Here is a 16,706-nt window from a genome sequence, read left to right as displayed (position 1 = left end):
ACAGGCTGAAAGTTCCTTCTGGGACAAATCACTTCGGATTGGTTGTTCAGAGATGCTAGCTTCCAAAAATGCCTCTCTGCATTCAAATCGCAATCATACATTGGAGATAAGGGGGAGCAACCTTCTGATCTAGCCTTGCCCAATAATTTTGAATGGTCTTTGATGTGCCTACCAGGAAGGAAGGGTAAAGGGTTATTTGTTTTACTTAGAATAGGCCCCTAGCATTGTTCTGCCTCAGTCCCAAACGAAGTTGAACGGGGTTTAGTTGATTTTACTTCTAGATTATATTTCTTTCTGTTTATCATTTGTGGATGAGACTAGAGATTGGATGTCAGTTCATTGCGTTGTTGGTGTGCTGCGCGACAACTAGCATTAGAGTAATTGGTTTTGTTCTATTGGAAGCGATGACGGAAGAAGGCAAAACTAGAATTGAGAAGTTTGATGGTTCAAACTTTGTCTTCTGAAAGATGCAGATGAAGGATTATCTGTATCAGAAGGACCTCTATATTCCTCTAGGAGGAAAAGAGAAGAAACCAGAAAAGTTGACAGATGATGAATAGTCTTTTTTGGATCGGAAGGCTTTAGGAACAATCTGACTCTCTTTGTCTAAGAGCATCGCCTTCAATATATCCAAGGTAAAGACCACAAAAGAATTAATGGAAGCCCTAGTTACGATGTATGAAAAATCCTCAGCATCCAACAAGGTTCATCTTATGAAACAGCTATTCAACATGAAGATGTCAGATGGTGGGAGCATGACTGAACATCTAAACGAGTTCAATACAGTCATGAGCCAGTTGGAATCCGTTGGCATTGTTTTTTAGAACGAAGTCAGTGCGTTATTGATCTTGTCCAGTTTACCAGACAGTTAGGATGGTTTGATGATTGTTGTGAGCAATTCTTCAGAGTTGACAAAGCTGAAATTTGATGATGTGACCAGTCTAATTCTCAACAAAGAATTTAGAAGAAAAGCATAAGGAGTTTTAAGGGATTCAGGGAATGCTCTAAACGTTGAAGGAAGAGGAAGATCGCTAAACAAAGGAAGTAATAAACACGGACGGTCTAAGTCGACAAAGAAGCCCAAGGGACCGAAAGACAAAGACGGGTGTTAGCATTGCGGCAAGAAGAGGCACATGAAACGTGATTGTAAGGCGCTTAAGAAACAAGAAGAAAGCTATCAAGGCAGGAAGGATTCGGTGAATCTATCTAAGGAGAGTGACATAAAGGCATTGATTTTGTCTCTTGATGCGAGGAATGAGTCTTGGGTCATAGACTCGGGTGCTTTATTTCATGCCACTTCGTGTAAGGAAGTTCTGCGTGATTATCTGTTAGGTGACTTCGGGAGAGTCTACGTGAGTGATAATGAACCGTGCAATATTGTTGGAAAGGGAGACGTTCATATAAATCAAAAAGACAGAATGACGTTAAAATTGAAGGATGTTAGATATGTACTGAGTTTGAAATGAAATTTAATCTCAGTGGGATAGTTGGCTGATACCGGATATGTAACGACATTTACTAGTGATTCCTGGAAGATCACAAAAGGTGCCTTGGTGATATCTCGAGGAAAAAAGGAAGGTACTTTGTACGTGACTTAAGGATCGTATAGTTCACTCACAGTCGCATCAATTGGAGTGAATGGGTAATTATGGCATTAGAAGTTGGGACATATGAGTGAGAAGGGGATGAAAGTGCTATTATCAAAAGGGAAGCTACCAGGGCTGAAGTCTATTGACATGGAATTTTGCGAGGACTGCGTGTATGGCAAGCAGAAGAGGGTTAGCTTAAAGAAAACAGGACGCGCTCCAAAAACACATCTGTTGGAGCTTGTATACACTGATGTGTAGGGACTGGCACAGGTATTATCTCTTGGTGGCTCACGTTATTTTGTTTTCTTTTATTGATGATGCTAGTAGAAAACTATGGTTCTATTTCTTAAAGCATAAATCTAATGTATTTGATGTATTTAAGAAGTGAAAAATAATGGTAGAAAACGAGACAAGTAAAATAGTAAAATGTCTCAGATCAGATAATGGGGGAAAGTACTATGATAAGAGGTTTGAGGAGTATTGTGCAGTAAATGGAATCAAACATAAAAAAATGATTTTAGGGACACCACAGTAAAACGGTGTGGTTGAGCACATTAACAGGACCATCCTTGAGCACGTCAGGAGCATGAGGTTACATGCAGGGCTGCCCAAGACGTTTTGGGCAGATGTTGTGAATATTGCCACATATATCATCAATAAAAGTCCCTCAGCACCATTGAATGGTGGGCTACCAGAAGAAACGTGGACTAGAAAAGAAGTGAACTTTGCACATCTCAGAGTATTCGGTTACACTTCATATGTTCATATTGATGTAAAGCACAGAAACAAGCTGGATGTGAAGTCTAGGAGGTGCACATTTATAGGCTACGAGCAACATGATTTTGGATACAAGTTTTGAGATACAGAAAATAGAAAAATCATCAGAAGCAAATATGTAGTCTTCAATGAAAAAGTGTTGCATAAGGACAGTGTGTGGAAAAATAAAGCCAATGAGAAAGAATTCATAGAGTTGGAAGAGTTACCAGACAAGAGTGTTGCAATGTCATAGGATAATCATGTATAGGAGCATTATGAGGCAGAGTCACAGACACCGATTGTGAGGAGGTCTACTCGGGAGAGAAGACCTATGGTTCGATACTCACTCTCCTTACATTATCTACTGCTGATAGATAATAGTGAACCAGAGTGTTTTTAAGAGGCATTACAGTCAGATATACGGGTTAAGTGGGAGTAGACCATGGATGATGAGATGGATTCTCTTGAGTCTAATCGTACATGGGAGTTAGTCACTCTACCTAAGGGTAAGAAAGCTTTTTATAACAAGTGAGTTTACGCACTGAAGAAGGAGCATGATAGTTTGAAACGGTACAAGACTAGATTGATTGTGAAAGGGTTTCAACAAAAGGCAGGTATTGATTTCACTAAAATATTTTCACCAGTAGTGAAAATGTCTACGATTCGCATGGTCTTGAGTATAGTGGCTATGGAGGACTTACATTTAAAGCAGTTAGCTATTCAGATAGCCTTTCTTCATGGAGACCTTGAAGAAGAAATATATATGTATCAGCCGATAGGATACGTGGCACGAAGAAAGGAGAACAAGGTGTGTAGACTGAAAAAGAGTCTATATGGCCTGAAGCAGGCCCTAAGGTAGTGGTACAAGAAGTTCGACAGTTTCATGTCGGAAAACAATTTTAGGAGATGTCATGCAAACCACTATTGTTATTTGAAGAAGTTTAATACGTCGTACATTATTCTTATCTATATGTTGATGATATGCTTGTGACCGGTTCAAGCATGAAGGACATCTCAGATCTCAAAAGACAACTGTCTAGAAAATTTACCATGAAGGATTTAGGAGCTGCAAAACAAATCTTAGGCATGAGGATAAAGCATAGCAGGGAAAATAAAAAAATAGTTTTGTCACAGGCAAAGTACATAACCAAGGTACTTGATCGATTCAATATGGGAGGTGTTAAGCCGGTTAACACTCCATTAGCCAACTACTTCAAGCTTTCTAAAGAGCAAGGTGCAAAGATGCAGGAGGAACAAGACTACATAGATAAAGTCCCATATGCGTTAGCTATTGGGAGTCTCATGTATGTTATGGTGAGCACGAGACCAGACATTGCTCAAGCAGTGGGAGTTGTTAGTAAGTTCATGAATAACCTCGGGAAGGAACATTAGGAAACTGCGAAGTAAATCTTTAGATACCTAGTGGGTCCTAAGGATGTAGGGCCGTGTTATGGCAGATCGAAAATCAAGCTATAAGGCTACGTAGATTTAAATTTGGCAGGAGATATCGACTGCAGAAGAAGTACTACAGGTTATGTCTTTACTTTGGGTAGTGTTGCAGTTAGTTGGGTCTCTCAATTACAAAAGATAGTATCTATCAGTACGACGGAAGTAAAATATGTTATAGCTATAGAAGTGTGTAAGGAGATGATATGGATGCAAGGTTTCATAGAAGAGTTGGGTAAGAAGCAAGTGGATTACAAGCTATACAGTAACAGTTAGAGTACAATACACTTGGATAAGAATTCAGCCTTTCATTCAAGGACCAAGCATAATGATATCAGATATCACTTCATACGTTTGTTACTGGAAGATGGATTGATTGCTCTATAGAAGATTCATACAAGTGAAAATCCTGCAGATATGCTGACTAAGGTGGTTACATGGGAGAAGCTGAAGGTCTGTTCAGCTTTGATTGGTCTTCAGGCTTTAAGACGGGGAGGTGGTGCACTCCGGATGTAGAAGACGAAGGTTTATGGCGAAGTGTCTCCAAATAGGAGATTGTTGAGATGCGGAGCCACATTTGGACAACGGTGCTCGACCGGTCGAGTGCCCTACTTGACCGGTCGAGTAGCCCACTCGACTAGTAGTCGAGGACTGGCTCGACTCAAAGTTCAGCGAGCTATTTTTTTTGGTCCGAGGTGCTCGATCGGGCGAGGCCCATGCTCGACCGGTCGAGGTTACGCAGATTTGTTTCCGGATTTTGCACGGACTGCGAATTTTTGAGTCTGTTTTTGCAGAGGTGCAAAAGGGAAGTTGCCTAAACTATAAATAGGGGTCTCTAGGGCTTTTCTAGGGTAATGAGAGTTATTCTAAAGTGTGGGCAAAATGTTTTCTCTATTCATCTAAAGGGAAAAGGTTAGTATATTGCTTGTAATCTTCGTTCTCTTCATAGTGGAAGTTTTGCATCGTGGTTTTTTACTATTGTTTGAGATTTTTTCACGTATATCTTGTCTTGTGGTTTGTTTGGTATGCTTTGATTCTACTTCTAGATTATCTTTCTTTCTGTTTATCGTTTGTGGGTGAGATCGGGGATTGGATCTCTATTTATTGCGTTGTTGGCATGCTGCACAACAATTTTATCATTTCCTCTTATAATTCTTAAATATATGTTTAACCAAAGAAAATGCCTAACCAGTGGGCATGCTGACCATGGCTGGCGTGAGGGCCATGGCAACTGGTCCACGCGAATTATTTCACCCTCCAGAATATGTTAGTGTCCTCTAGCGAAGAATCAACGAAAGTGGGTCTCACATGAAGATTATACGATTCTAACCCTCGAATTGGTTGAACGTGGAGGAGAACATAGTACAGCAGGGGTACTCTAGAAAAGATAGTTAAACGTAGGATAGTTAGAAAATTCCAATCTGGAGATTTTCGTCCATCAATCATTCATTACTGATCTGGGAGATTTTTGGTCCATGGATCATTCATCACGGAGTCCAGTTGCTCAACCGAATGGATCACTAAAACACGGGGCCCATTTGCAAAATCTCTCAGCAAGGGGATACTGTACATAGACTCGAGGTTGGTATATTTCTTCAATTTACAAATTCCCACCGCTGGCCTTGCCAGCTAAACGACTGGGCCACCTTTACTCACATGGGAGAGTTTTTTTTTTTTTAATTATTATTTTTTCTTCTTTTTCCCGTTTCTTTCTATCCAAACGTCTCACCTTACATTTCCCAGTGTCCTTACTCTATAAATACCCACAGCCCTAGTCCAACTCCTCCATCCCAAACACATCCTCTATTACTACAGCAAAGTGTAGGTGTTTGGAGATGGCCTCAAAGAGCTCAGCATCAGCTGCTGCCCTTTTACTCTCCATCAACCTTCTCTTCTTTGCCTTTGCCACCGCTACTCACAGCAGCCCATGCCCACCCCCAGCTAGCCCAAAGCCAAGGTCCACACCCAATCCGAACCCGAAACCCACCCCAATTCCCACACATACAAGGGGTACATGCCCTAGAGATGCACTGAAGTTGGGTGTATGCGCCAATTTGCTAGGGTTGGTGAATGTGGTTGTGGGGTCCCCACCAACACTCCCATGTTGCTCCTTGATCCAAGGGCTTGCCGATCTCGAGGTGGCCTTATGTCTGTGCACTGCCATCAAAGCCAATGTCCTGGGCATTAACCTCAACATTCCAGTCTCCCTGAGCTTGGTCTTGAACAACTGTGGGAGAAAGGTCCCATCTGGGTTTGAATGTTCCTAGCCATTGGCAGTGACACTCCCTTTCTATTTATCCCTTATTATGTGTTTTGATGCATTTGAATAAAGAAACTCTCAACAGTTTGTTATAGTTGGGAAAGCATTGCTCATATGTAGCAAGTACTATAGGTTTGTTGGAATGGTATAAGATGTATTGATTTGATTATGTTATTGGAATTAAAAGGCTACTTCGACGTATGTGTTGGCTTGGTGTTTCAATTTTTCCTTCTAAACTTACATCGTGGCATACATGAATGAGATCTGGACCATTCATTTCTTGGGTCTAACCTAGATGGACAAACCCCACCTGACGGATGAACAGTGAGGTTGGTTGGGTTATTTTCTTTACTGTCGATATCTAATCCTCAGAAGTTATTCCAAGCAATGACTAGGATCAACAGAGTTATGCGATTACCTGTCGGGATTACCTGTCGTTGGGAGACCCAGGTTCGGCATGTTCGGACTATTCGGCCTTGTTCACCACTTGGTCGGAATGTCGTTCGGTCAGGTTCTAAGGTTCCGCATTTTTCGGCAGAGACATATTTGGCATGGTCAGTCGCTACATCTTCCGCACTTGGGCCGCCCCTAAAGAACCGTACATGAGATTTTCACCTCATACGGCTCCTCGTTCAATTCTTTCGAAGTAATTGGATCATTTTCCTCGTTCGAGAATCTCCTCCCTTCTTCCACTTGGGGACTCTTAGGATGGGATAAGACGACACGACCATATAGGGGTAGGATGATCACGGCTTGTGTCAAGGAAGGCTATTCTCGGCCAACTACTCACGCATCTTATCGCGTTCCATCTATAGTTTCCTTGGTTTGATCAGCTGGTGGCTAATCCCCACGATCCATTTGGATCGGAGAATTTATGGAGGAAATCGGGTTTGAAATTTCCAGAAACCGCACTATTATATAGCCAAAGGGAATACGCCGTGCCTAAAATCATCTGCGGTGCCCTTTATCAACTTGGTGCCGATGAAAGGCTTTTAATGCATCTATTTTAGTGGAGCCTAAAGGGGTGAACCTTACAAAAGAAAAGAAACTCCATTTATCTTTTTCAACTCATGGGCCACTAATCCACAGTTTCTAGATGTAATCAAACTTCTGGTTGACACTGTAGAGAATATAAAACCCATATGCGAAGTGGAAAAAGTAGGAGTCGCATGTACTATTTATGATGTCCCTGGGATTAGGGTTAATGTGTTCTGGGAGAGAAGAATCTCTTCTGTATCCCGCACCTCTCATATGAAGAGAAGTACGAACACAAGTAACACCAGCGCTCTGACACATAGTCCAAGCCACACTATGGGAAGCTCCCATCCTCCATTCGACGCCTCTTGTTCCTAGATAGAGTGGGCCTAGGCTCGATACGAGAGAGCCAGGTACTCTTTCTTCTTTGTTCAGTTACAATAGGTGGGCCTGGCTCCCTTTTCTTTGTAGGCCCTCCCGAAATATTTTGTTTGTGCCTTCATAGCTGTACTTTCAGAATTTTTTTTTCTATTTTTTTAGGAAGAGAAGGGTTACGATTAAAAGCATACGCCAGCTGTCGGTTAGTCAATGAAAGTCTTCAAAATTTACAAGCGTAATTACCTGGGCTCCCAGTCACCATAAGGCGACCGTATAACTTTCACCACATAAACCAAACTAGGTTACCATCAGTCCTTTTGTTCAGAAAAGCAGCAAAATAAAAAAAAGCGGCAACAACATCCAAGGGCTATTAAGCATCAACATCAACAGTGTCTTTCTTCGTAGGAGTGCAGATGGCCTGGATGTATCTGAAGGGGTCCTTCACCTTCCCTACACGCACATCGCAACACGCGCCCTCGTCCTCAGCAGGCTCTGCCTCCACCTCCACGCCAGCATTGACAACCTTCTTGTTGTCAGATGTTTTAAATCTGAAAATTACTGTGCACGACTGGTCGTGAGACTGCTACGATCGATCGTGGGAGTTACACGACCAGTCGTAGCCTGTTGGACTCAAAGTCCAGCGACTTGGGTCTTTTGATGTTTGGGATGCTCGACCGGTTGAGGGGATGTCACGACCGGTCGAGGGGATCCGATGACCAGTCGTAGCCTCGGCTCGACCAGTCGTAGTTATGCAGATTCGTTTCCGAATCTGATGTGGACTATGGAAATTTGAGTCGCCTTTCGCAAGGGTGTGAAATGGAAGTTGCTTAAACTATAAATAGGTGTCCCTAAGGCTTTTCTAAAAGAATAAAAAATAATTCTAAAGCTTTCTAAAGGGGTTCTAGGGAATTCAAAGGGTGTAACAAGGGTGAGATTCGAGGTTGTTCGAATCGGGTAAGTCCTCTCTCTTGTAAGTTTCTTTTCATAGTGGATTTTTGTCGCTTGGTGCTGTGGTTTTTTCCCGCAAGGGTTTTCCATGTTAAAACTTTGTGTTTTTCTGTGATTACTTATTACTATTGAATTGATATCCTAGATCTAGATCTGTGTGATTCCGCAACACAAATTCCCAACAAGTGGTATTAAAGCAATCGTTGGGGTATAGATCTGAATCTGCATGATTAGTAATAATGGGAAACAATAAGTTTGATATTGAGAAGTACTCGGGTAAAAATAATTTTGAGTTATGGAAGGTTAAGATGATTAGCCTATTAACCAAGCAAGGCGAGATTAAGGCTCTTGAGGAGCGAAAATTTACCATAAAAGATGGTGAATGGAAAAACCTTGATAGCAATGCTTTAGCCTCTATCCATTTATGTCTCACGAATGAGGTTCTCTATAATGTTTTGAGGGAGAAAACTGCGGCTGGTTTGTGGGCGAAGTTAAAGAACATCTATGCAAAGAAGTCCTTTGAAAATCACCTACACTTGAAGCTACAATGTTATACCTTCAAGATGGCAGAGGGTGGAGATCTAGAAGCCCATATCAGCAACTTTAATAAATTGATGTGCAAATTACTGGATATGGAGGAAATGGTCAAAGATGAGGAAAAAACATGTATATTGTTGAATTCTCTTCCTGCTTCATATAAGTCTTTTAGGGACACGATGTGCACAGCAAATAAAACCCTAAGTGTTGACACCGTTATCTTAGCCCTTCAAGAAAGGCTATGAGAAAGTTAAACGGTGACATGGGGGCATCTTCCGATGCACTAATTACGAGGGGCATAGATTCTGAGAGATGTACAGGATCCTCAAGACCTAGATCCAAATCCAAGGGAAAGGGCAAAGGAAAATTAAAGTGCTAGAATTGTGGGTTGTCTGGACACATGAAGAAGGATTGTAGAAATTCTAAAATGAAGAAAGAAAATTCAGCGACTTCTTCCAAGGAGGCCAATGTGGTCACATCTGATGAAGAATCAAGTGGTGGTGATGTTCTGTCTGTTTCCATGATTGGTCACTTACATGACAATCATAAAGACAAATGGATACTTGACACAGGAGCATCTTATCACATGACTCCTTATCGGAGTTGGTTCGCCAATTACAAGGAATGAGATGGTGGATAGGTTTTTATGGGCAATGACAATGCTTGTAATGTTGTGGCTATTAGCACAGTGAATATCAAGATGTTTGATGGGATGGAGCGTACCTTGACTGATGTCAGGCACGTTCCTGATATGAAGAAAAGTCTGATTTCTCTCGGTGCACTCGAAGCTATAGGGTGCAAGTTCACTGGTATTGATGGTGTCCTTAAAGTTTCAAAAGGGGCACTCGTGGTTATGAGAGCGCAGAGGCATGGAAATCTTTATAGGTTGATTGAGAGCACTTCGGCAGGTGGAGCGGCAGCAGCTATTACAAACTCCACGTCTCTACGTATGTGGCATGCTCCTCTGGGCCACATGAGCGAGTGGGGCATGAAGGTACTTTCTGATCGGTGTTTGATTCCAGTTTTTAAAAATTCTGATTTAGATATATGCGAGCATTGTATATATGGTAAACAATCTAGACTGTCTTTTAAATTTGGAAAACATGTTTGTAAGGAGTGCTTGATTATGTGCACTCTAACGTATGGGGGCCATCGCCAGAAGTTTCCATTGGGGGGTCGTCATGGTTTGTTTCATTCATTGACGACTACTCCAGGAAAGTTTGGGTTTACTTTATGAAACGTAAATCCGAAGTTTTTACCATATTCAAGCAATGGAAGGTAATGGTAGAAAAACATTTAGGGCAAAAAATATACGTTTTAAGGACTGACCATGGTGGAGAATTTACTTCCATTAAGTTTAATGATTATTGCAAGCATGAAGGGATCATCAGGTCCAACACAGTGCGCCACACACTCGAGCAAAATGGTGTGGCTAAGCGAATGAATCGGACTCTCCTGGAGAGGGCCAGATGCATGTTAAGTAATGCTGCATTGGGCAAGGACCTATGGACTGAGGCCGTTAACACGGCTTGTTATTTGGTGAACTGGTCTCTTTCAATAGTAATTGAATGTAAAATCCCAGAGGAAGTATGGAGTGGTCAGAAAATCGACTACTTAGATCTACGCATATTTGGTTATGAGGCTTACTCTCATGTATCGTCAGTTGAGAGAAATAAGATAGACCATAGGGCCAAAAAGTATATCTTTGTTGGCTATGAAATTGGTGTGAAAGGTTATAGGTTATTCGACAACGTCACACCCAAGGTCATCACTAGCCGTAACGTCAGATTCGATGAAAGCTCTCTATTTCGCAAGAATGATCAAAAGGAGTAAGAGGAACCGAAAAAGGTGATTATAGATGTCCAGATTGATACAGATGATACAAGGTAGAGACAGATGCGAAAACAGAGGGACAGGGTCAGGTGGAGCAGCCACCTGTGAGAAGGAACCCACCACATAGTAGCATGATTACCGGCAAGATACAGAGATGACTCTAATATTACATATGCCCTCATTACAGATGAGGGGGACCCGTCTACTATTTAGGAGGCTCTTAATGAGCCTGATGTAGAAAAGTGAAAGGCGGCGATGGATGATGAGATGGACTCGTTGCACAAAAATCACACATGGGAGCTGGTGGAGCTTCTTGTGGGCCGAAAAGTGATCGGATGCAAGTGGTTATTCAAAAGGAAACAGGATATATACAAAGCAAGGTTGGTAGCGAAGGGTTATGCTCAGAGAGAAGGAATCAACTTCACAGAGATATTCGCGCCGGTGGTTAAGCAGATATCTGTCAGATTCGTGTTGGCACTGGTTGCCCAATACGATCTCGAGCTAGAACAGATGGATGTGAAGACTGCATTCCTGCATGTAGAATTGGAAGAACAAATCTACATGAAGCAACCAGAGGGCTACGAAGTTAAAGGGGTAGAGAAAAAGGTTTGCAGGTTAATGAAGTCGTTATACGGCCTGAAACAGTCGCCTAGGCGGTGGTATAAAAAATTTGATTTTTTCATGGTGAGTCAGAAATTTACTCAGAGTGAATACGATCACTGTGTCTATTTCAAGACACTAAGTGATGGAAAATTCATCAGCCTAGTACTGTATGTTGATGATATGTTGATCGCCTGTCATGATATGTCTAAAATCAATATACTGAAGACTCAGTTATCAGGGACATTCGAGATGAAATATCTGGGGGCTGCAAAGAGGGTTGTCGGCATAGATATTCATAAAGACAAGAAGATGAGTAGGCTTTGGTTATCACAAGAAGAATACCTTGAAAAGATATTGATGAAGTATGGAATGGATCAGACAAAGCCGGTGAGTGTTCCCCTCATGGCTCACTTCAAGCTTTCCTCAGAACAATGTCTTAAATCAAATGAGAAAAAGTAGGTTATGTCTCATGTGCCCTATTCAAATGTGGTTGGCAGTTTAATGTATGTCATGGTCTGTACGAGACCGGATATTTCATAGGCAATCGGTGTTGTGAGCAGATACATGTCAAACCTCGGCAAGCAACATTGGGAAGCGGTGAAATGGCTACTTCGATATATTCGAGGTACGAAAGACTACGTCTTAACTTTTAAGAAAACAGAGACAAAGTTGGTAAGGTATGTGGATTCTGACTACACAGGCAGTATAGATTTCAGGAAGTCTACTTCAGGATACTCGTTTGTACTATCGAGTGAGCAATCAGTTGGATGTCGAAGCTTCAGTCTGTGGTGGGTCTTTTTACCACCGAAGCAGAATATATAACAGTGACGGAAGCGTTTAAAGAAGGTGTTTGGCTCAGAGGAATGATAAATCAGTTGGAACTTCAGCAGGAACCCGTACCGGTTAACTGTGACAGCGATAGCGCTATCAATTTGGCTAAAAATTCTGTTTATCACTCACGTACTAAACACATTGATATTCGTCACCACTTTATCCGACAGGTTCTTGAGGAAGGAGGCGTCACACTAAAAAAAATTCACACTAGTGTGAATTCAGCAGACATGCTCACCAAGGTCGTTCCTACAGAGAAGTTTAAGTTCTATGCAACTTCTCTGGGCTTGGCGATAGCATAAAAGAAGGTCGGAGTATGCACGAGAAGCGTTGATTGAAACTATGATGCAATGAAGAGATAAGAGAAGAGGTCTAGGAGTTATACGGTTGAATATTGAAGACATGGTGGAGATTATTGTCAGATGTCTTAAATCTGAAAATTACCGTGCACGACCGGTCGTGAGACTGCTACGACCGGTCGTGGGAGTTACACGACTAGTCGTAGCCTGCTCGACTTAAAGTCCAGCGACTTGGGTCTTTTGATGTTCGGGATGCTCGACCAGTCGAGGAGATGTCACGACCGGTCGAGGGGGTCCCACGACCAGTCATAGCCTCGGCTCGACCAGTCGTAGTTACGCAAATTCATTTCTGGATCTGATGCGGATTGCGGAAATTTAAGTCGCCTTTCGCAAGGGTGTGAAAGGGAAGTTGCCTAAACTATAAATAAGTGTTCCTAGGGCTTTTCTGAAAGAATGAGTAATAATTCTAAGGCTTTCTAAAGGGATTCTAGGGAATTCAAAGGGTGTAGCAAGGGTGAGATTCGAGGTTGTTCAAATCAGGTAAGTCCTCTCTCTTGTAAGTTTCTTTTCATAGTGGATTTCTGTCGCTTTGTGCCGTGGTTTTTTCCCGCAAGGGTTTTCTACGTTAAAACTTTGTGTTCTTCTGTGATTGCTTATTACTATTGAATTGCTATCCTAGATCTAGATCCATGTGATTCCGCAGCACAAATTCCCAACACTTCTTAATGGTGACGTTAACGTCATCGGTCTCTAGGCAGAAGGCCACGCCCGTTCCGTCATTCCGCCTAAAGTTTTCGTCGGTGATGTCGCAGACAATGAAAACGGAGGGACTGAGCTTGAGTTCAGCGCTGAGGATGAGAGGGAGCTCTTGTTCCGCCTTCCTCTTTGGGTGGACAGAACGCTTCAGTTCCTCAGCTCCGAAGGCCGTCTTGTAGAACTGGACGGCATCAGCGGCCTTGGGAGCTGGGACACACAGCTGGGGCTTGAGAGAGGAGAAGATCACGGCCTTGGAGCTCCCGTTCTCGGCTCCGCCATTCTGGAGATCGACATTCTCCTGGGCCATCGCTACCACCAAAGAACGAAAGAAAGGACTGAAGAAAGGAAACCCTAACCCTAGGAGGTATTTTCAGATCCTATATATGAATATAATTGCTAATAATAATAATAATAATAATAATAATAATAAAACAGACTTATGTGATTGTAGATCCCTGCAGATAAACCAACAAAATCTCTTATGTGTATACCACGTGTGCTTATGAAGTTCTTTATAACTACTTAATTAAAGTAATTGGCAGGATTCTTTTGAATGACATGTATATCAAAAAAGCAGTTAGTTATACTGCTTATAACTTAAGAGCGATATGCTAAACTACAGTCCTGCCCATAAATTTGTGACCCTCGATTGAATGGAGAATATGAAAGATGTCCAAAGGTCCAGATTCAACAGGGAGAAGTGTAAAAACATTCATGTCAAAGCCCCAGGTTCCACTCATGAATGATTTTTCTAATCTATTAAGGAAATAAATACCATATGAATGTGGGGTTTTGAATCTTTTGACAGAACACAAATCGACATTACAGCTCTGTATGGTGCCTGCAGCATCCCACGTGGAATGCCTCACCAGTCTCAGAACAGGCCCATTCATCACGTATTGATCACTGAGCAAGATCTGGGCAATTCGTCATGTGGGTCCCAGCAATGGCACAACAAGCGCGCCCAGCCCACTCATCAGGGTGACCTCATGTTGATGATAAAAATGGACGGTTAGAATACAAATACAAAAAAAAAGAAAAAAGAAAAAGCATACATTGAACATATGTGGGTTATATATCTGATGAACGCGGAGCAGCCTGATGATATTCGGGCACTGGATGTTCATGCGTGGGCCCGGCTTGATGAATATCTGTGCTATAAATTGCCTCCCGCGTCATAGTAAGAATATTTGTTGAACAAATGATTATGTATGAAGATCAACATTTAATGGATCATATTCAAATCCAAGATTATCAATGAAGCATGATAATAAGAACATAGCTTATATGGTAGTAATGAGAACATTAACGGTTCAGATCCATCTAAAGAGGCACTCTAGGGCTGGAAATTGGCCCGTGGTATTCTATGACATGGGCCATCGTACCCTGTCAGAACTCACCATACAAAATGCATCAGGTACTTCTTGGTTTGCCTTAGTTTATGAAAATGCATTTAAGTACATGTAAGTGAGTTTAGATAGAGGTTATTAGGGAATGGGATCCTCTCCAACATCTGTTGTAGGAAGAGCATGCAACACCTCCCATCAGTTGCAAAACCTGATGCTAGCACTTGAAATTAAATAAATAATAATAATAATAACAATAATAATAATAATAATAAAAATCAGGCCGATCCAAAGCTCTAGTGGGCCACACCACAAGAAAGAATGTGTATGAGGGCCCACCAAGGTGAGGCCTCCAGTGTTTTTATATGCCATCCAACCTGTTCAACAGGTGAACCCTACTAGGATGGATATAAATTCTAATAATCAGACTGATCCAAAAGTCAGATGGGCCACGCTGAGTGAATTCATATGTTTTACCGTAGTCTATCCCACCTGAGATATGTATGGATCTTATTTTTGCTGCGCGTGTCGAACATGAGTAGGCCTAACTGATGGGCGAAATGGATTCCACTCACACAGTACAGTTTCCCCCCACAGAGCTTAGGTGTTGCACCTGCTTCCCCCAGCAGCTGTTGTAGAGTATTCCGGTCTGTTTATTTGTATCTAAGTTCATCCATGTGCATTATAGTTAGATCAACATGGACCCACTTAAACTTTCATAGAAGGACTAGAAACGTTTAGATGCAGTAGGTTGACGTAAAAAGATTTCTAATCGTCATGGCTATTTAGTTAAATAAGGCAAATCACCGACATGCATTTGGTCAAATATATTTCCATTATTATATACTGATGTAGAGCGGGTCGCGGACAGTTTCATGGCCAAGATGGATCAGAAAAGGCCCGGTTGACGACAGAAGTGATCTGGACCGTCGGACCTTAGATTGGGCGTATCTCGCAATCCGGAATGAGTTATCTGACGTAAAATATATGATTTTGAGGTAGAACGAGCTACTTTAGCCAACCAACCCTGCTATGCCGGGTTGCGCAGCCTGAAATTGTGAAAAACCCCTGAATCGATGGTCGTTTTCCTGTTTTAATTTCGTTTTTACTATAAATAGTAAGTTTTAGTTTGATTATAACTCTTCATCCGTCGGGCTTTAGGAGTTGCGCCCAACGTGAAAAGAGCTTAGAATAATTAGGAGAACGGTTTGGTGAAGCCAAATAGGACACTTACTATTTTTGGCCAAAAACCTTGCGCACTAGTAGACATCAGGACCATCTATAAATAGTAAGTTTACTATTTATAGTAAGTCGCGGATTCTAGGAATTTGAGTTGTAGTTTGATTCTGATTTCTTTCCCATTGATTGGTACCCCTATTCAAAAGGTTGTAAAGTCATTTTTATTAATCAATTAATCAATTTCGAATTTATTAGAATTTATCTCTATTTTCTGCTTTCTTTCCTCATGGATTCGAGAAGTCTCTGTGAGGAGTCCAGAGAAGTTCCGTGAATTTGGAGTAGTTATCCTCATCATGTTCATCCCTGCGTCATATACCTAATGGTTTATTTACTTATTTATTTTTATAGGTGCCTAATTGTAATTAGAGAGCAACAAACCATAGATATGGTGTGGATTAAAAATTCAACCATAGCCTCCTACTCCGATATTGAAGATATAATTTCCGCTGCTTTTGTATGCTAGTGACATTGCTATCAATCAAGTCAGTCTTACATGGTGGTAGGTTGCTCTCTGAAATAACAGACCATTTTGCTAAGAGGCTCAACATGCACCTTAGACACCTTAGACGAGCATTTTTTCCCCCTCCCTTTATTTTATTTTATTTTTAATTTAATTTTTCATTCCAGAAGCGACTTTTAAACAGCCTAAATTCAGGCAGGCTGGCCCACTAACAAAAGGTTGTAGACCCTCTTATCTTAAAATCAAAACAAACAAATTAGCCTTCTCTTTACCCAACCCCACTTTGTCTAAGAACAAGAGTCCCTGAATGATGGGGAACTCCCTCCTTATCTCTAGTGTATACATACCAAACGTATGCCAAAGATCGAGAAAAAATAACTCTACACCTGAACAGCCAGAAGCCCATGGCAAAATAGATATCAAGATATTGTATGTTATGCTCAGACTGCT

The 16,706-nt window shown here is 41.6% G+C and overlaps 2 protein-coding genes across 2 annotated transcripts; one reads left to right on the top strand and one right to left on the bottom strand.

The window, feature by feature from the left end:
• Window positions 1–5,566: 5,566 nt before the first annotated feature.
• Window positions 5,567–6,252, top strand: LOC131248324 (14 kDa proline-rich protein DC2.15-like). Its single transcript, XM_058248572.1, has one exon. The coding sequence runs from the start codon at window positions 5,627–5,629 to the stop codon at window positions 6,056–6,058; it is 432 nt and encodes a 143-aa protein (XP_058104555.1). The 5' UTR covers window positions 5,567–5,626; the 3' UTR covers window positions 6,059–6,252.
• Window positions 6,253–7,774: 1,522 nt separating this feature from the next.
• Window positions 7,775–13,572, bottom strand: LOC131249505 (uncharacterized protein At5g48480-like). Its single transcript, XM_058250316.1, has 2 exons — window positions 13,162–13,572; window positions 7,775–7,927 (listed from the first exon to the last, which is right to left on the bottom strand). Exons 1-2 carry the CDS (start codon window positions 13,516–13,518, stop codon window positions 7,775–7,777), a joined length of 510 nt encoding a protein of 169 aa, XP_058106299.1. The 5' UTR covers window positions 13,519–13,572.
• Window positions 13,573–16,706: the final 3,134 nt, after the last annotated feature.

This window comes from Magnolia sinica, chromosome 6, assembly GCF_029962835.1.
Source record: "Magnolia sinica isolate HGM2019 chromosome 6, MsV1, whole genome shotgun sequence".
In the NCBI taxonomy this organism is placed as follows: Eukaryota; Viridiplantae; Streptophyta; class Magnoliopsida; order Magnoliales; family Magnoliaceae; genus Magnolia; species Magnolia sinica.
This window is presented reverse-complemented; position numbering and strand designations above follow the sequence as displayed.

Excerpts from the sequence above, each read along its gene's own strand:
- LOC131248324 (XM_058248572.1), top strand. The coding sequence starts at position 5,627 with ATGGCCTCAAAGAGCTCAGCATCAGCTGCTGCCCTTTTACTCTCCATC.
- LOC131249505 (XM_058250316.1), bottom strand. The coding sequence starts at position 13,518 with ATGGCCCAGGAGAATGTCGATCTCCAGAATGGCGGAGCCGAGAACGGG. Across the intron at positions 7,928-13,161 it reads TTAAGAAGTGTTGGGAATTT|GTTGTCAATGCTGGCGTGGA; the intron begins GTGCTGCGGAAT and ends GACAACAAGAAG.